General features: G+C 45.0%; 1 protein-coding gene and 1 pseudogene across 3 annotated transcripts; both read left to right on the top strand.

Moving 5' to 3' along the window:
* The first annotated feature begins 2,618 nt into the window (after nucleotides 1-2,618).
* Nucleotides 2,619-5,181, top strand: LOC118981461 (phosphatidate phosphatase LPIN2-like; annotated as a pseudogene).
* Nucleotides 5,182-7,260: 2,079 nt separating this feature from the next.
* On the top strand, nucleotides 7,261-18,995 carry EI24 (EI24 autophagy associated transmembrane protein). 3 transcript variants are annotated; one of them, XM_037038196.1, is made up of 11 exons: nucleotides 7,261-7,440; nucleotides 9,795-9,907; nucleotides 12,677-12,822; nucleotides 13,392-13,452; nucleotides 14,531-14,597; nucleotides 15,105-15,178; nucleotides 15,541-15,660; nucleotides 16,027-16,138; nucleotides 16,818-16,929; nucleotides 17,321-17,395; nucleotides 18,219-18,995. In XM_037038196.1, exons 2-11 carry the CDS (start codon nucleotides 9,866-9,868, stop codon nucleotides 18,379-18,381), a joined length of 972 nt encoding a protein of 323 aa, XP_036894091.1. In that variant the 5' UTR covers nucleotides 7,261-7,440; nucleotides 9,795-9,865; the 3' UTR covers nucleotides 18,382-18,995. The 3 variants fall into 3 exon arrangements, with proteins under 3 accessions (XP_036894091.1, XP_036894089.1, XP_036894090.1); XM_037038194.1 differs by having other exon boundaries at nucleotides 7,263-7,440; nucleotides 15,105-15,229; XM_037038195.1 differs by lacking the exon at nucleotides 7,261-7,440 and adding an exon at nucleotides 7,462-7,646 and having other exon boundaries at nucleotides 15,105-15,229.
* The last annotated feature ends 412 nt before the right edge of the window (nucleotides 18,996-19,407 follow it).

Raw genomic sequence — 19,407 nt, 5'->3', positions numbered from 1 at the left:
TATGTAAATTTACAAAAGTTTCTAGGTAAAGCATTTCACTCCACTTTCTTGATTTTGACTAAACAACTCTAATCGCAGTATAATACAGTAATTTAAAGACCCATTCAGTGGCCAGCACTCTCCTGAATCTAGATTATATAATATGTAAGCCAAACAGCATGACAGTAAAAACCACTTTCTTTTTTAGTGATAGGTTTATAAACATAAGTTGACAAATCAGCCAAAATTTGCCCCAAAGGGCTGTTTCCCAGAACAGAGGCCTTTTCCCTCAATTCTGCTCATGGAGGACTCAAGAGTTGGAAAATTTTAGTTTTAGCTAATAGCTAATAAGCGTAATAATCAATGCATGTAAAAAACTATTGTTCCAGTAACTGAATGTATGATCCACTCTGACTCTGGGAGACCAGAAGCAGTTCCACCTTCGTGCCCCAGGAGGACTGCAAGCCATCAAGATGGTGTCCGAGCCATTGTGCTGCAGCGGGGGAGACACCAACCACGCAGGACACAGATAAAAACCACCATGCAAGACACAGATGACAGGATGCTGCAGCTTTTTATCTGATTAACTTTCCCCTGAATTCCAAACTCCTTACCTACACTTTCCTCCTCCTTATAAACAGGTCCATTTGAAATGGAATGTAAGATGGTCTGTTAGGGTACATAACCCACCCTCTTCTCAGATCGCCGGCCCTCTGAATAAAGGGCCCATACAGATTCAATCCCTGTCTCTGCTTATTTGGTCTGGTAGTGACAGGTGGCATGAACATTGGCTTTTCTTGTTTCACTATGAGACATAGGTCTGCAACATCATAAAACCTGAAGGCACCTGAATTAAACCAGAAGACACCTTTTTACCAGACAGAGCTCTGTAAACCGGAAGACACCTTTTTACCAGACAGAGCTCTGTAAACCAGAAGGCACCTTAATTCCTGATGATCTAAGTCATGACCCAGGATTGTAACCTGCACCAGAAAGTGCAGTGATTCAATCAAAAAGGGAAGACAATGGGAGGTGCCAAGAGTAGGGGAAGGAAAGCCCCCAAGTGAAATCACTTGGCAGCGGCTAGGGAGTCTCCAAATCCACAACCCAGGGCCCCCAGTCCAGCCAATGGACTCTCTGCCAAATACCCAGACTTACTGGCAAGTCCTAAAGTCTCTCCCAGAAAGGAGTTGCCAGAATATGAAACTGGAAAAGCCAGTGTTCGTGCCGCCTGTCACTCTCAGACCCAATAAGCAGAGACAGGGATTGAATCTGTATGGGCCCTTTATTCAAGGGGGCCAGCGATCTGAGAAGAGGGTGGGTTATGTATCCTAACAGACTGTCTTACATTCCATTTCAAATGGACCCTTTTTATAAGGAGAAGAAAAGTGTAGGCACCGGATTTGGAATTCAGGGAAAAGGTTAATTAGACAAGAAGTTGCACCATTCTTCCACCTGTTGACTGATGATTCTTTGTGTTGTAGGCGGTAAACTTCTCTCCCTGGAGCACAGTGGCTCAGGTTCCATCTTGATCATTTGCAGTCCTCCTAGGGCACAAAGGTGGAACTGCGTGTGGTCTTCTGGAGTCGGAGTGGGTCATACCTTCAGTTTCTGAAACAATAGCTTTTTACATGCATTAATTACTAAGCCTATTGACTATCACCTAAAACTAAAATTTTCCAACTCTTGAGTCCCCCACCAATATCTTTTAGCAATAAAAAAAAATAAAGTATAGCCCTGGCTGGCGTAGCTCAATGGATTGAACTCAGGCCTGCAAACCAGAGGATCGCGGTTCGATTCCCAGTCAAGGCACATGCCTGGGTTGCAGGCCAGTTCCCAACAGGAAATGCACGAGAGGCAACCATACTTTGATATTTCTCTCTCTCTCCCTCCTCCTCTTCCCCTCTAAAGATAAATAAATAAAATATAAACAAATAAAATATTTTAATTTCTTTGCTACTACATAAGTCCATGTTACAACATGAATAGACCTTGAAAACATTATGCCAAGTGAAAGAAACCAAAGGATTACATGTTGTATGATTCCATTTACATGAAACATACTAGATGTGGAGACTCATTCAGACTTCCAGAGTTCATATAAAGATTATTAAAAGTTTTTTATTGATTGATTTTTTCTTAGAGAGAGAGAGAGGAAGGGAGAGAGGACAAAGGTCTTGAGGCTTTTATCTCTCTCTTGCAGGTGGAAATTTTAGGGGAGGTCTCAGGGGAGGGTTTCAGCAAAATAGTCATCAGTTTTCCAGGTGTGTCTTTTAAGGGTTGTGGTCTCCACTACTGGTCAGTAACAGGGCAGGGGCACGTTAGTCATTGTAACTGATCCTGGCACGGCCCACTTGGTTTTGCTGCTTTTTTGGGTATGGAGCTGAAATGCAACTGAGGCCTAGATATTATCTCCAGGGAGGTGACGTCCCGCATCTGGCTGTGAATTGCTCAGCCGTTGTGTTCAGCTCTCTGCCTCAGCTCCCTATTCCACTTGCCAAGGAATTCTCCTAGCTTCTCACCATCCTGTCTCAGTGGTTGTGAAATAATAAATGTGAAAAGTCTGGTACTTAGTACATGCTTAATAAATCATCAAATCTCTCACCCCTGGAAGATTCCAAGGCTAGAAGCTAGGGTACATGTGGCCTCTAGATCTGGTATTGTCACCAATTCATGAAGGTATGGAGCCACACAAATGGAAGGGACCTTCAAATAGACACCACTTATTTTCATAGTCTTGTGTTATGGATGTAGAAACTAAACTTCATAGCTGGACTGGAGGTCAAGTCTCCTGAGTTTAGTGCTCGTTCTCAGCTTCTTCATTTATAAAACCATGAAAATAATACCTTTACCTACTTGTCTCAAATCTTACAAGTGTCCTCTAATCTTGCATATGTATTTGAGAACTCTTTAAAAATGCAAGGTGTAACTATTATTGTTGTTAATTCTAGATGATGTCATAATTGTTGGGATTTGCAAGATTTCCTTCCATCGGGTTGAGAAGGATGCATCCGTGAGAGAAACGGTCCGTACTGTAGTGAAACCCACACCAGAGCCCTGTGTAAGCAGGTGAGTGATGCAATTTCTGCAGCAGAACTCCTCCAGCCTCCCCCTGAGCCCAGTTTCATCCACGTTAGAGGCAGACCACCTTCCTAAGCTGTCATCACTGGGGGAGGCACCCTTGGAATCAAAACCAGCAGCTAAAGTAGACTCACCATCAAAGAAAAAACGTGTCCACAGGAGAAGGCAACATCAGGACCTGAGGATATCTACCCAGATGACTTAAAGGCTCCAGAACCTGGGGTTGCAGCTCTCTGTTTCCCTAAAAGTGGATTAGACCCTGGTTGCAGGCAGTGGCCTGAGTCAGTCTTGCTGCCTGGCTCCCAGTCCCCACAGACCATGGGAAGCACAGCAGCAAGAGTGTCATCAAGTGCCTCTTGGATTCTGCCATGAACTTGCTTACTGTCACTCTCTCCCTTTGTGGGGACCTCAGTGAGAACAGAGAAATTTCTAAAGATAATCCCTGGAGCATATCGTTACTTATCACAAATTTGCAGAAAACTCTGGACTTAGAGGCAATCGTAACCTTGTAATACAGATATATAACCATTAATAAAACTGGACTTTGGTTGCTCTCATGATCCTTAGCTGTTCCAGAAGAGTTTGCCTAAGGCCACAGTCAAGTCCTGAGTCAAAGATAAGATGCCAAAGAAATCTGGTAACTGGTGTTTTGGTGTAAAAGAGAAATCGTAGACCAATTACTGCCAGAGGCCAAGGAAGTGAAACCCGAGGTACCACCCCCCAGTGACCCACCACCCAGCACAATGAACCCAACGAATGGCAGGACAGTGGAGGATAACTCATCCAGTGAGGAGGAGTTACAGGAGCTTGAAGAATCAATCAAAGTGGCCCCCATCCCCACAGAGCCCCTGAGCCACAGCACCGTGACCACGACCGTGTGGAAGGAGTCTCTCCTCCTCTCCTCGGACCAGATCACAAAAGCTCCAAGATGGCCCAAATGATGTCATGTTTAGTATTACAACCCAGTTTCAAGACACCTGCCACTGTGCAGGCACCATTTACTTGTGAAACCGGAATAACAAGATCATCATTTCTGATATATTCAGAACAATAACCAAGTCTGATGCTTTGGAACAGATTGCTCCACAACTTGGTAAAGACTGGGCTCGTCATCCCTGATCCGTGGAGCTCAGTTTGTTGGGCATCGTCCCACAAAGCAAAAGGTTGCTGGTTTGATTCCCGGTCAGGGCACATGCCTGGGTTGTGGGTTCAGTTCAGTGGGTTGTGGGCACATGCCTGGGTTGTGGGCACGTACAAGAGGCAACTGATTAATGCTTCTCTCTTACATTGATGTTTTCCTCTCTTTCTTTCTCCCTGTCTTGTCTCTCTAAAAATAAATAAATAAAATCTTAAAAAAGAAACACTGGCCTGGCTGGTGTAGCTCAGTGGATCGAGCACGGGCCTGCGAAGCAAAGGGTTGCCAGTTCGATTCCCAGTCAGGGCACATGCCTGGGTTGCAGGCCAGGTCCCCAGTGGGGGACACATGAGAGGCAACCACACACTGATGTTTCTCACCCACTCTTTCTCCTTCCCTTCCCCTCTCTCTAAAAATAAATAAATAAAATATTTAAAAAATAAATAAACACTGGGTGTTGCAAAGCTCTCTCACAGCACCACCAAGAATGGCTATAAGTTTCTGTACTGCTCTGCTGGCCAACATGATTTGGGGCTACCTGCACTGGGTTGATGGAAAGGGCACACGATCTTGCCGTGGGGTCCTCTGATGCTGTCCCCAGCAGCTTGTTCTCTACCTTCCACAGGGAAGTGATAGAAAATAAACCAGAGAGATTCAACACTGAGTGTCTAAATGACATCAAGAATCTGTTGGCCCCATTTAAGCAACCCTTTTAGGCTGCCTTTGGAAACTGTCCAAAGGATGTCTATGTTCACACACAAGTAGGTCCTAGATTGCAGAATATTCACTGTGAAACCCAAGGGTGAGTTAGTACAAGAAAGGACCCAAGGAAACAAATCACCGTGTCACAGACTGAGCAAGCTTTTGGAGCACACATTCTCACTTCTCAACAAGGAACAAAATTCTGCCTTTGCTGCCCAGAATTCAGCTCCTTCTGCTCCAGGTGAGATCCAATCCCTAAAGTGGACCTGGATGTCCTGGGCTGAGGCAGCCCCTGGCTGGGGTCATGGGGCCAGGTGAGGGGGGAGTGAGGTTCTCAGTCTCTCGATGTGCAGCTAGGGAAGGTGACCTGCTGGACAGAAGACACTAGGTTCCCCTCCAGCCACAGTGTGGGGCAAGACCTGTGTTGACAGCCAAGTACCAGCAAGGACAAGGGGAGCTCCTGCAGTCGAACTGCCATCTACTTCACCCTCCTAGATTTGTAGTTCAGTGTCCCAGCAGGAGAAGCAAGGGGAGCTCCGACCTAGGACATGAGGTTGGAGGCCTGGGTTGCTGTCACTTGTCTGTTCTCACACACGCTTTGTGTCAAGGTGTGTGCTGAGCGCTCTTCTCATTGCATAATTCAAAAGGAAGAAAAAAGGAGCTAAATGAGAGTGGACCAAAATATTGCACAGAGTAAAGTGTTGTAATTCCCCCCCCAAAAAAAGATTTCCTTCCATGAAACAAGTTGGAGTAGATTCATACCTACTAATTTTTTTCTAAAATCACACTTTTGAGAAAGAATAGTATTTGGAGCAATTGCTACTTTTGTAATTAATAATTACAATAATGAGTTTATCATTAAACCACTTAAATGTCTTTATAACAAGATATCTAAGCCTTAGCAGATAGACTGTTCATTTGAATCAAAATAAAATTCCAAAAGAAATAAAAACGTTTCCTATATAGTTCAATATAATAAGCAGTTGAAGAGATTTACTCTTATGGAAAAAAAGCAAAGTTTAGGAATGTCTTCTCTTTGTAATGACTTCAGTGGTGGAGTAAATAAATATATTTATAAGAAAAGGAAAGAAGTAGATATTCCTAGATCTGTTCTCAGTGAAAATGGGATTTCCCACAGCTGAAACACATAAGAAAGAAGACCTCCTGCCCACATCCCTATTGGAGTTTACACATATAAATCTATAAATTCCTGGTTGGCCCTTTACTTCAAGACTTCTTTTATTCTAAATGCTTCATTCACTTCTTCCATCTTGCTAGTTCCAACTTTGAGCATCCTCTACCTTAAAGAGAAGGTAAGCTTTCAGGAGGTTCCGGGTAGGGGCTGGCTTGCTTTGGAATAGGACTGGAAGTTGGCCCCCAGAGACAAGGTCAACAGCCCAGACCACTGAACTGGGAGAATCAGAAGGCCTGGGTAGTTGTTCTGCCGCTGATATCTGGACTTTAGGTTCCCCGTGAATACAAGGTTACACTAAGTATCTTCTAGTTGTAAAAATATGATTCTATACGTAGCCCCAGCTCTAGCAGCTCTATGCACAGCTAAAGGGAAAGGAAAATAGGAAGTGAACACAAAAGAAATGGGGAGTGAGATATCTACAAGAGGTTGGGAATAGGGAGAAAAAGGTTATAAGTGGGGCTTGATGCCAAGAAACTGCTGTCCCCAGGGTAGAAGTGGCCTGGGGGGGACGGAGATGAAAAGTCTTACTTCTGTTTACTTTTTGTTTTTATCTCAACCATCACTTAGAATGCACACCTAATGCAGCCAAATGGCAAGGCGGTTTGTCCTAGTAATCATCTGAAGCTTCACTTAAACCCATTATGGCTTCCTACCCTTTGGCTACAGAAAATCTCCAACCAAATAAACCAAGGTGACTTTTGCATTTTATTGTTCTCCTGTTGGACAAGCAACCCTGCATAAGTAAATGGGTGAGCGCAAAGTACAGGATGGCGGATCCGGAAGAGGCGAGATAAGGAAGGGTTCAGGGAACCCAGGGAAGCCCAGATGAAGACTGGAACACGCTGGGGCCCGGTGGACCGACTGGATTTCCCAAGATCCTTCGCCCCAAGTCGTCCTCGCCCCGGGAGGCTCTCCTCAGCGCCCACCCAACTTCCCAGGGTCCCCTTGCGGCCCGGGCATGCCCAGTGCGAGAGCAGCTCGGCCTCGCCTCCTCCGTCGCCGCTGCGACCCCTCCCCCTCGGCTGTGGCGGCTACGCGCCCACCGACTTCCCCTGCCCCTTGCCCACCAGGCATGCCCAATGCGGGCACAGCTAGGCCACGCCCCATCATGTTGCCCCGCCCCTCTGCCGCATCGGTCCCGCCCCCTCTGCCCTGGGCACCCAGGCTCCGAGCCAGTCGACTTCCCACCGCCCCGCGCGGCCCGGGCATGCCCAGTGCGGGCGCAGTGGCCTCGGCCCTGGAAGCGCCCGGGCGGCTGCCGGCGGTCGGGCGGGGAGAATCCGAGTGGCCGGCGGTAGGCTAGGGGCCTGACCGGGGCCGGGCCGGGCCCAGGCGGCGAAGCTGCCGGGTAGGTGAGGTCTCGGCGGAGCCAGGTCACTGGCGCGCGGCAGAGCCCTGGGTGTAAGGAGAGTGTGGTGAGAGCTGTGAGGGCCAGCAGGGCCCGAGCTCGGGGTCGTGTGGTTGCGGGAGTGACTCCGGGAGGGACCCCCGGCTGGAAAAGAATGCCCAGGTGCGGCGCGGCCGTCCTTAGGCTCCGAGTGACCCACATGAGAGGTGAGCGACTCCGCGCCTGGTGCCCAGCTGTGGCTGCCGAGGGAGACCACAGTTTTCATTCGGTTTTGCCGAGGAACTACGGGGAGCCGCGTCCGAGCGGACCTGGAGCCATTCCAGGAGCCTGTAAAAAGGAGGGTGCTCACTTTCCCTGCACCTGGTGTGCGTCTGACCGCTCCCTGCTTTCCGCTCTTGGGGTCAGTGCCTCACTAAGTGCCTCCCAAGTTCCAGTGAATGGGGAGCATTTAATGGTTAGGTGTACTTCCAGGGTTAAGAGACATTTTGTCCGTGGGGTGCTCCGGGTAAACAACAGTCCCCTGGGGTAAAAGTCCAACTGAGGGTTAGAACACCAGTGTTCAAGTTTGCTCTAGCCTCTCTCTTTGCTGTAATCTTGGGTTAAGCTATTTGTCTTTGGATTCTCAGTTCCTCCATCTGTAACCTGATGTGAACCAGATGCATCTTCTGTCCTTCCAGTGTCGTTGGAGGGTTCCCCCTAAGTCTGTGTGGACTCAGACTGTGACAAGTTACTTTTTCTCCACGCCTCGGCAATTTGTCAAACCGATAACTCACCAGATAGTCCTGTAGGAAAGCTGCTAGGATCTCCACATAGAATTGAAGGGACTTGTCTCTCAAAGGCCACTGCTGGTCGGTAGGTAACCTGCCACTTGGTACATGCAGAAGCCAGGTTCAGGTAAGGAAGCTGTTCTGGGCTGGGCCTGACATGCTGCAGTCTCTCTGCCCTTTGAGAAATCCCACTAAGGCATTGGCTTCCGGCTTCCCTAGGCTCCCAAAGTAGCTCCTTCTGTAGTGGGATTACATTTATGGAGAAGTTTCTGTTTTCATGTTATTGCACATTATACTAAAAAAATGGAGATTTTAATATTCTTACTGTATAGATTAGGAAGTAGCTGGTAAAGAGTGAATTCGTGATAGTCTTTTACAAACTAGTGTCTATGTGTCAAAATTGGACATTTTACTCTTCCCTTGGCACTGAGTTATCTATCACTTGGAGATGCTTTTGTATTTGTTTTTAATTGGGAGTCTTAAGAGAAGTTTCTTGCCTAGAAACCTCTCTACCCGCAGTGAGTGCATCTGTGTAGGGTTTGACCTAAGGGTTTGACCTGTAGGGCATGGTTCATGTGGTGTTGTGCAAGTCACCTTCTTGCTGTTGTTGTGTTCCCTCCGCTTTCGGTTCTGGGCAGCAGTGGTCCAGTAGAGTCAGTTAGGGACAGTTTGGTGGAATGGTTGTAGGTCAGGGAAAGGGTGGTTGTTTTGAAATTTGAGGTTTAAACAAGCTGCCTGTGAAATTCTGTCATGATCTATCTCTAAATTGATAATACCCTAAGATTAGTAGTTTAGTCAGGGTTGACACCTTTGGAAGCCCAAGTTCTTAATAAAATTTCAAAAACGGATTTTCCATTCCCCTTAAAAACAGTAAATGGGAACATAGATCTTAAGACTGTTTATATATATTGCCTTTGAAGTTCTTAATTTTTGAAGCTGGGTTTCTCATTCAGCTGAGAAATAAAATGGGAAAGGTGTGGTGAGTGAAAGAATATTTATACACGTGAACTTTTTTGGCCTAGTTTAAAATCCACTGTTTCTTGCATGCTTGTTAAAATGGCACTTGTATAGTCATATATCTAAAATTGGAAAGCATACAGAGACCTATTTGGAAGTCAGGGTGGGAAATTTCACATCATGCCTTATATGCAACTGTGTGCCAGAGGGCTTTGTATATGAAGTGTGTATTTAGTAGTTTTCGTTAGAAGTTTCATCTTGCTCTTGTATTTTCATTGAAGTGCTTGAGGTTATACATCAAGCATAAATATAGCGTAAGAGGATACTGGAATGTATAGGGGAGGCAATTAGGGACAGCGGGTCCCAGTGAGGTGACTGCTAGTCCCACAATAATGTACCCCTGTGAAAGAGAAAGGGTGGTGAGTACAAAATAATTTATCAACTGCAGATGTCAGTAGTTTCACGGATAATCTTACTTCATTCACTGTCCTGGTATCTCAGTGCTAGACTCTGCTGCCCTCCTATTAGAGACATAATTATGTGGAAAACGGCATCATGCAGAAATGTACATGAAGTAACTTATCTTTAGGTAAATATCCCTGCCCCCCACTATGCTCTATGTGTTTCCAGGTTCTTCATGATGAAAGATTTTGGGATGCCTCTCTGTCTTCTATGTAGTTGGTAGCGTGGGTGGTGGAGAGATGGCCGACAGTGTCAAAACCTTTCTCCAGGACCTTGCCAGGGTGAGTACATCAAGCCACCTCTTGACCCTTTTGCTGTGGAAACTGACTAGGAAGTCTTTTAAGTGTTTTGGAGTTGATACCATATTTGTTGGGTCTTTCACATGCAGGTTTTCATCTCAGTCCACTCTACTGAAGAGATAGGCATTATCCTGCATCTCGCAGAAGCTTAGTAGATCTCTCTAGTGTCTCCCGTATTAGAATTCTGGCCAACTTGGGTCCAGAGTTTTTGGGTTACTTTTAACTTTATTTTGGAATAAATTTAGACTTACAGAATAGTTGCAAAATGGCACACAGCTCTTCTGTATGCTTCCCTAGGGTTTGCCAGTGTAAACCTCTTCTGTAACCATGATACGTCGGTCAAAACTGAGCGGTGAACATCAGTTACATTACTGTTACCTAAACTGTTTCATTTGGAAATTTACATTAGAGAAACCCCTGCCTTCGTTCTACAAGGTGCAGGTGATGATGCATAGGAAAACGTCCCAGAAATACCTGTTTAGAACCTAGCCACCCAAATTTCCACTGGCATGAACTTCTGTTGCCATGGATGTCTGAGGCCTAATGTCCTAGTTGTGGCCCCTCTAGCTATATGCCTAGGAGCAGGAGAGGCTGCCTCTGAAGGGGAAGGGCAGGGGCAGGGGCTGGAGATTGGTTTCTCAATGGGAATGTTTCACAGTTTATGATCTTTGAGTTAAAGGGAAATGGAAGGTCTTAGAAGGGCCAGAGAGACATCATGCAATGTGATTTACTTTTAATACCTTTACCCCTTTGTCTTGCCATTCTGGTATGATAACATTTCAACCCTGGGTCCATTCTGCATTGCGAATTTTACATGTCTGTCTGCCCCAGGAGACTCGAGTGTCTCAGGTGGGGATCCTGTCTGCATTCTAGCACATGCTAGGCCCACAGCCATTTGAACTCAACTATCTTGAATATTTAAATTATTTTTAGAAAATTTAGAAGTGAAAAGCAAAATGAGACTAAAAATTACTTTTAGGTAAAGATCAGGTGCAAGCCATGCCAATGTATGGTTTTATCAGTCAGTAGTTCATACACTTGTCCGTTTCTCTGTATCCTGGCAATTATCTCCAAAATGTGTTGTAGCCAATAGTAGTAGGAGAAGATGCGCTCCTTAGACCCGGGCTGGCCACGGCCTCCAGGTTGCCTTTGTGTGCTGTTGCCTCATGAAATCGAACACCCCTGTGCTACAGCTCTGCTTTGGACATAGGCGTTGTGGCACTTAATTAAACTGTCATTTTTGTTGCTGTTTACTTGTACACTTCTCCTGCCAGGTTCTGTTTCTTGAGCTTTTCCATGTGGCCAGTGTCTGGCTCATTGAAGATGCCTTGGTATCTGGGTGGGTCGCTGAGAGAACACAGGCCTTTGAACTGTGTGAAGCGCAGTCCTGGTGCTTGCAGTGAACAGTAACCTTTCTGCTGCTGAAGCTCTTCCAGTGTGGTTGGCAGGTGCCTCTGGCACTGTCTTTATAGACATAACAACCCTGTCCCCCATCATACACTCTTTACAGATGTTGTCCTCCAGCCGTACTACTATGCTGTTTCTGTCTTATTGGCATGTTCTTTTCCTGCAGCTTTTCACATTTTTACAATAAGTATTTCTTTGTGTCTTTCTCTAACCTTGGTCTAGCCCTGGTCCTTTCGAGAAGCCAGTGTTTAATTTATCCTTGTATCACTGGTTTAGTACAGGATATTGATGATACTATAGGTATTTGATTGATATTGGAAGAGTATAAGGAAGGGCAGCAACTTGGCTTTATGGTATTGATTAGTGTGGAGGGATTGGAAAACCCACTCTTTTGCAATCATGTTCTTTACGACTGACGTGGGCAAGAATTGTCAGTGGACGCTGAACCTGGGTGAGAGAACTTGAGCAGGTATTTGGATGGTCAGACCATTAGAATGGTCTCAGAGGTGGCTGTCCACAGATTACACATTAGTTGCAAGGGGAGAAACCTGCAGCCGCACAAAGGATAAGCTAGATAACACCTTGACTGAGTTTATAGAATTAACACCACCAGCGAGGACAGACAGACACTGTGTGCCTCTGGATGTAATACCTGGGAGAGCACATTAGGTGATGTTCCAGCCAAAAATGGGTAACCTGTATCTAATCATAAGGAAACAAACCTACAATTGAGGAAATACAACAACAAAACAGCCAGCCTGTGTACTTCAAAAAGAAAAGTAGGCTAAGGAGCTGTCCCCGAGCAGAGGACACTAGAGAGACAGGACAGATTGAATACACCCATGGTTCTGAACTGAAGCCTGACAGTTGAGGGGGAAAGTACTGTAGAGGACATACTGCGACAAATGGGAAAATTGGAAGGTGGACTGGGAGATTAAAGTATTTCAATATTAAATTCCTTAGGTTGATAACTGCCTTGTAGTTACATAAAAGAATATTATTGTTCATTATGTAGGACATGCACAACAAAGAATTAAAAGTGAAGGGACATGGTAGAGCAACCTACTCATGATTTGGAAAAAGTCTGTATAGATGTAAAAATAATAAATGTGGCAAAATATTAATTTGGTGAATCTGGAGGAGAGGGTATTAGGAAGTTTTCTGTTCTTGCAACTCTTTTGCAAATTGGGAATTATTTTTTTAAAAACATCAAACTTCCCTTAAGCCACATAGCAAAATAAATACAATGGTTTCCACTGTGATTTCACTTTACTGCATATAAATTTAGAAAGTATTTTCTGATCCATAATTTTCCCTCTTTAAAAATAATACTCTTGCCTATAGGGAATCAAAGACTCCATCTGGGGAATTTGTACCATCTCAAAGCTTGATGCGCGAATTCAGCAAAAGAGAGAGGAGCAGCGGCGGAGAAGGGCAGGCAGCGCCCTGGCGCAGAGGAGGGCCCAGAGCACAGAGAGGAAGCAGGAGAGGTGAGGCGCGGAGGCTGGCGCGGAAGCACGTGAGCCCTCCTCCCCCAGAAGGTGCTCAGGCAGCGACCGATCCTCAGTATGCAATCAGAACCCTAGGTCGTGACTTGGAATTTTAGTAACCCCTTCTTTTTCACTTTCTTCCCCCAAAATGTTATCAGTGCTTCTCCCCCATACGCCCACATTGAATTAAACTTGGCTCTAGTGATAATCCTTGCTCAGATACTATGGTCTTTTTTGGTTTGTTTGTTTTTTTTACATCAGAATGGTGAATAAAGAACCGCAAAAAAATTATTTTCTAGGAAAGCCTATGTGGATTTATTTATTGATAGAACCACAGACATCCTGCTTTAATCTTCTCCAGTCTTGGATGTTGGAGAATCAATTTTATGTGTTAAGAAAAGCTGCTTCTCTGGAAATATTTTTAGTGTTTTCTCACTGCCATGAGGAAGACAGAACAACAGGTACTGGGAAATGAACACCAGTGAGAGAGACAGAATGGAGAGCTACTGCGCGGCAGCACGGAAGTGGCCCGTATGCCTTCTAAGCTAAATACCTGTGGTCTTTTCCAGTGAGCCCCGTATTGTCAGTAGAATTTTCCAGTGCTGCGCTTGGAATGGTGGCGTGTTCTGGGTAAGTTCTTTTTTCTTAACTTCCAGGTGCCTTATAAGCATCTTCAGATTTTTGCTGTTAATAAGTAACTGTTTTCACCCTGGCTGGTGTAGCTCAGTGGATTGAGTGCGGGCCTGCGAACTAAGGGATCGCGGTTCGATTCCCAGTCAGGGCACATGCCTGGGTTGCAGACCAGTTCCCAGCGGGGACACACAAGAGACAACCATACATTGATATTTTTCTCCCTCTCTCCTTTTCTTCCCCTCTAAAAATAAATGAATAAAATCTTTAAAAAAGTAGTTAACTGTTTTCTTTAAACTGAGGCAAGTAGCTCTCACCTGCTCATACATGCTTAAGATCATAACTCAAGATCCTGTGCAACTGCAGTGGTCCTCACTCGGGGACCGCTTGTGTGTAAATAAAGGGCTATCCCTGAAATAAAGGGAGAGCATTTTAATTTTTCCTAAAAAATGACTGACTCACAAGTTTTAATGTCGTCATAGGTTAACATTTTCTCTTGACGCTGTCTGGACATTTTGGCTGAGCATTTATGGGGAGTCAGAGGGGAAGGACAGGTGGACAAGGGCAAGGTTCTCCCCCCATGTAGTCACAGCGGTCTATTAGAATCGACATCTGTTGAAGCCCACGCCAGGAGAGATGGCCTACAAGTCACTGAGAACCAACACAGGCTGAGCTGAAATTTGAGTACCTTGGTTAAATATTTCCTTTGACTTGTAATTCAACATAATTCAAATTTCCTTAATTTAAACATTTCACAGATGTTTCAGGTGTTACCTTCAATTAATCAGTATTACTGTGTGTTTAGTCGGTACCTGTGTTTTGTCCTGAATACTATTTGAAAAGTAGTATTCTACTTTGCCTACTCTGCCCCCAAAAGTTTCACTGTTTTTATAGGCAGTGTAGAGTTTGTGCCTGTCAGTTGGAGTAATGGGAATAGACGTAAGTCCAATTGTGGTGTCACTTCAAGCCTTCTGATTTATAATGGTCACTTCCATCTAGAAAACAATTACCCTGAAACTCCGAACTCTTGTTTTAAAGAAGGGCTTTTAATATTGACCTCACTGCTTCTTTCCTTCAGTTCAGTCTCCTCCTGTTCTATCGCGTGTTCATTCCTGTACTTCAGTCAGTAACGGCCCAAATTATTGGTGAGTGCCTGCAGCGCTGTCTGCTGGGATGGAGGTGGGCGGCTGTTCCTGGCCCCCTTGGGGTACTGAACACGTCCTGCGTACCAGGCTCTTGGGATGTTTTTAACTCAAACCTCTCAACAACGCTTTGAGTGGGTGTTATAGAGACCATTTTATGGGGAGGAACAGGAAGTGGGTTACTGAGGTTAAATCATTCGTGAATGGCAGAGCTGGGGTTTACACCCAGGAGGTTTCCTGTGTCTTGTGCACCATTAGTCATTGGGACATCTCAGCCACCACCAGGTGAGCAGCCCCTACCTATGGCCACTCCAAAGGCGAGTTTTGGCCAGAATTGGTATCTTTACGAAGAGTAGGACTATCTAAAATAGGTACAGTGACGCGCTGGCAAGGAACAAAGCTGTGGGAGGCAGTCAGAGTCGGGGAATAGTCACAACTAGGGGCTCCCTAGTTGGTCTTCTGGTTTTCCATTTCTCCAGTTACACTAATAACTCTTTTTCCTTTTCTTAGGTGATCCCTCTCTACATGGAGATGTTTGGTCGTGGCTGGAATTCTTCCTCACGTCGATTTTCAGTGCTCTTTGGGTGCTCCCCCTGTTTGTGCTTAGCAAAGTTGTGAATGCCATTTGGTTTCAGGTAGGTGTAGGGCAGAGTAGAGACTGGGTCCTGCAGCATGGGGGGTTGGCAGGTGGTAGGCTTTAGCCTGTGAAGTTAGTGGCCACGCAGAGAGCGATCTTCTAGCTTTCCTTGGTCAAGCGGGCAGCAGGTGACATTTGTGCTCTTGTAAAATGGGATTATTGTTTCAGGCCACCAGAGTATCTCATTGCCAGATGTCCAGGGGCTTTTCTCAACTGGCAGGTCCAAGGGCAGATCAGTGGCCTTAGCTTTGGGGCTGGATGTTGAGGCCCTTCAGTTCCTGTTTGGGTGAGCTACTTTCTCTGTTACAGGATATAGCCGATCTGGCATTCGAAGTGTCAGGAAGGAAGCCTCACCCGTTCCCTAGTGTTAGCAAAATCATTGCTGACATGCTCTTCAACCTTCTGCTCCAGGCTCTTTTCCTCATCCAGGTGAGGCTGGCCTCTGGGTACATGGACACATTTACAAAGACAAGGTTCACCAGAGGGACGTTTATAAAGACAGGGTATTTGCATTTGTGTTGGGGCAGTTATACTTTATGGGAGGTAATGACTTTTAAATCATTTCTTTTACAGAAACAACTAGGCAATTTAAAAATAAAAAATCACAGAATGATAGGAAACATGAGTTTACCTGCTATTCCCTGCCACCCCGGCATTCTCTACTCTCCTGCTCTGTAGGCACTTGAGACGCAGCTGTGCAGCTGTCTGGGCAGAGAGCAATGACCCAAAGTGGCAGGTGAATCATGTCAGGTCTCTGAAGACTCGGAATTAAGATTTTCCATGTTTATTCTTTAGGGGATGTTTGTGAGTCTCTTTCCCATCCACCTTGTTGGTCAGCTGGTTAGTCTTCTGCATATGTCCCTTCTCTACTCACTGTACTGCTTTGAATATCGTTGGTTTAACAAAGGTAAGTCCCTCTAAAGAAACTCAGAACTTGGAGGCCCTGTTGGGCAATGCTGCTGCTAAGCAGACTTCCTAGAACTATTTATTGCGTAGGCCCTCAGCAAACCATCTTTGGAAGGAAGTAGCATCTTTGGCAAGGGGGAACTTACATTTGGCTTTCAGGATTTAAGTCTTAACCTCGATGCCGAGGGGTTCAGCAATGCAGCATTCCCTCTGTGGTGCTTAATGTGATGTAGGTCTGAGCCAGAAGTTGGCATAAATGAGCACGAGATATTCTAAATTAGAGAAATTAATGTAACGTCAGCACATTCAGATTCTTTGGGATATTTTAAAAGCCCTTGGCATAATTGTGGGGGTATGTGTGGTTGAAAGAGGTTAATTTCTAGGTGATGGCTGCTTTTTTATTTGACATCTCGCTTCCCTTAGACTAACCCTGACAAAGTGTGCTGGGTTAAATTCATGATGCACTTAGCCTGCCAGCTTTGAATTGTGATTATCGGATTGTAAAAACTTTGCATAGAAGCTGTGTATCAGATTTGGACAGTTCTGAATTACATGCTTCAGCTGTGTTCCAAATGGCAGTTCTGTATCTAAAACTCAAACTTCAGATAATTTGTCTACCACACTTAGTCATTTTACTAAAAGGAAATAAGGATTTTAACTACATTGGCTCCTTGTTTTAGGAATTGAAATGCACCAGCGGTTGTCAAACATAGAGAGGAACTGGCCTTACTACTTTGGATTTGGTTTGCCCTTGGCTTTCCTCACAGCAATGCAGTCCTCGTACATTATCAGGTAACTTGGCTAGAGGGACTGGAGGGAGACTAGTACTGATACTCAGTGGAGGGAGCATCTTCTGGAGGCCTGGTTCTCTCTCTGCTAGGCGTTCTGCATTCCTGTTTGACCATCAGGATGCAAATAGTCATAGATGTTTGTCAGTATTAACATCTAGTCTGCAGGATCTTATATACCATAGTTCTCTTATGTTGCCCCCCAGAGCGGTGTTAGACATATCCAGTGCATAGAAAGATGTACCCCCACCTTTTTTTATTAAGGGTTTATTAAGCTATAATGGTAGCACCAGAGGCAAAGGAATTTTAGGCTTCTCATGTCTTTTCCAAAGTCATGGCTGTTATAAAGGTGACTGACTATTTCTCTTCTTTCTTTCTTTCTTTTTTTTTTACAGTGGCTGCCTCTTCTCTATCCTCTTTCCGTTATTCATTATCAGCGCCAATGAAGCAAAGACCCCTGGCAAAGCTTAGTAAGTATTAGCCAGTATTAGCCAAAGTGTTTTTCTGTGTAAAGGATTGGGGCTTTAATATCACAATTATGGGAATGAGACATTTTAAAAAATGACCTCTTACATTACTGGAAACATTAATATACAGTTTAATGGAAGAAAAAGCACTTCTGGGATATCCCCTAAATTTCCCCATGCATATATATGTACATAAATATGTTTTAAAAACCAATGCTGTTATATCCCCTGGCTGATATGGATCGGTGGATTGAGTGCTGGCCTGCAAAGCAAAAACTCACCGGTTGAATTCCAGTCAGGGCACGTGCCTGGGTTGTGGGCCAGGTCCCTAGGTTGGGGACGTACCAGAGGCAACCGATTGATGTTTCTCTCCCTCTCTTTCTCCTTCTCTTCCTGTCTCTCTGAAAATAAAATAAATAAAATCTTTATTAAAAATGCTATTATACATTTGTTTAAAGTTTAACAATTCACTGAATAAGGCACTTATAAAAGTAATTAAGCTCGTTTTTGTAAGAGTGGCCAACTTTCTTACAAAGGTATTGGGCCATGTGATCTGGCTATAGGAGTTTATTGATAATAAGAGTAAAACAAGGTGTTTTCAAATGAATCTTTAGCAGTAAAGATTCTAGCAGGTCAAAAGATCTATCACTTCCCAAAAGAACTCAGTCTGTGATCACTTTGGGTTAGTCTAATATGTGTACTTCCTTGATCAAATTTCACTGGTCTTATTTCCCCCTATTGTGTTAAATTTAATGTCATATTTCAGTTGTTAAATAATAATTCTGGTCAACTGGGGCTCTAACAAGTTGGATCTCTTACATTTTAGCCTTTTCCAGTTGCGCCTCTTCTCCTTGGTGGTTTTCTTAAGCAACAGACTCTTCCACAAGACGGTCTACCTGCAGTCTGCCCTGAGTAGCTCAGCCTCTTCAGAGAAGTTCCCTTCACCTCATTCGTCTCCTGCCAAACCGAAGGCTGCTGCAGGCCACTGACTCACCTGCCATCCACAGGGCATGAGAGGGATTAGAAGGAGGCTGTGCGGCTCTTTCCTCCTTCACCTCCCCTACCAGGGAAGGCAGGACCCACTCTGCCAAGGGCCCTCTGCATATTCCCTTATGAGGAACCGGGACTTTTGTTTCTGGTGCACATAAGGCACAATCTTCCTGACACCAGTATGTGGGTTTTTAACACCTGTCAGTCTGAAAGGACCACAGGTTTTTCTGCAGCTCTTTTCTAGCATTTGCCAGCCCCCACGCCTGGACTGATTTAAACACTTCTTCTCCCTGTGCCATTGACCCCTCCACCTCCCCTTCCTGCCTTCCACCACCCTTGGATGAATGGGTTTTGTAATTCTAGCTTTTGTATATTGTGGACCTGTTATTTTTGTTGTTTTTCTGTGAAGCACATGTATTGGATGTGGGAGGTAAAGGAGTACCCTGGTTACTCCTGGCCACTCCCTCTATAGCCATCACTGTCTTGTTTCTTGTAACTCAGGTTAGATTTTGGTCTCTCTTGCTCCACTGCAAAAAATAAGCCTGAAGAGATGGGCCAGGAGGAAAAGACCTCAGCCAGATCTGCTGGGTTTTGAGTGATTTTTCTTCCCCTTGAAGGGGAAAAAAGCTTTTTTCACTGGTACATTTAAAGTCCCCCACTACAGGGACATACTGATTTGGGACAAGTGCCACTGCAACACAGAATGCTCGGAGAACCTGAGTCTCTAAACTCTGCGGGTCTGAACTCACTGTCGGCCACTNAGAGATGGGCCAGGAGGAAAAGACCTCAGCCAGATCTGCTGGGTTTTGAGTGATTTTTCTTCCCCTTGAAGGGGAAAAAAGCTTTTTTCACTGGTACATTCAAAGTCCCCCACTACAGGGACATACTGATTTGGGACAAGTGCCACTGCAACACAGAATGCTCGGAGAACCTGAGTCTCTAAACTCTGCGGGTCTGAACTCACTGTCGGCCACTGCCGGGTCTGTCTGGCGTTTCAAAAGCATACTGGGTGCTGCAAATAGGAA

This window comes from Sturnira hondurensis, unplaced genomic scaffold, assembly GCF_014824575.4.
Source record: "Sturnira hondurensis isolate 20B ecotype Veracruz unplaced genomic scaffold, ASM1482457v3 Scaffold0024152, whole genome shotgun sequence".
Taxonomy (NCBI): Eukaryota; Metazoa; Chordata; class Mammalia; order Chiroptera; family Phyllostomidae; genus Sturnira; species Sturnira hondurensis.
This window is presented reverse-complemented; position numbering and strand designations above follow the sequence as displayed.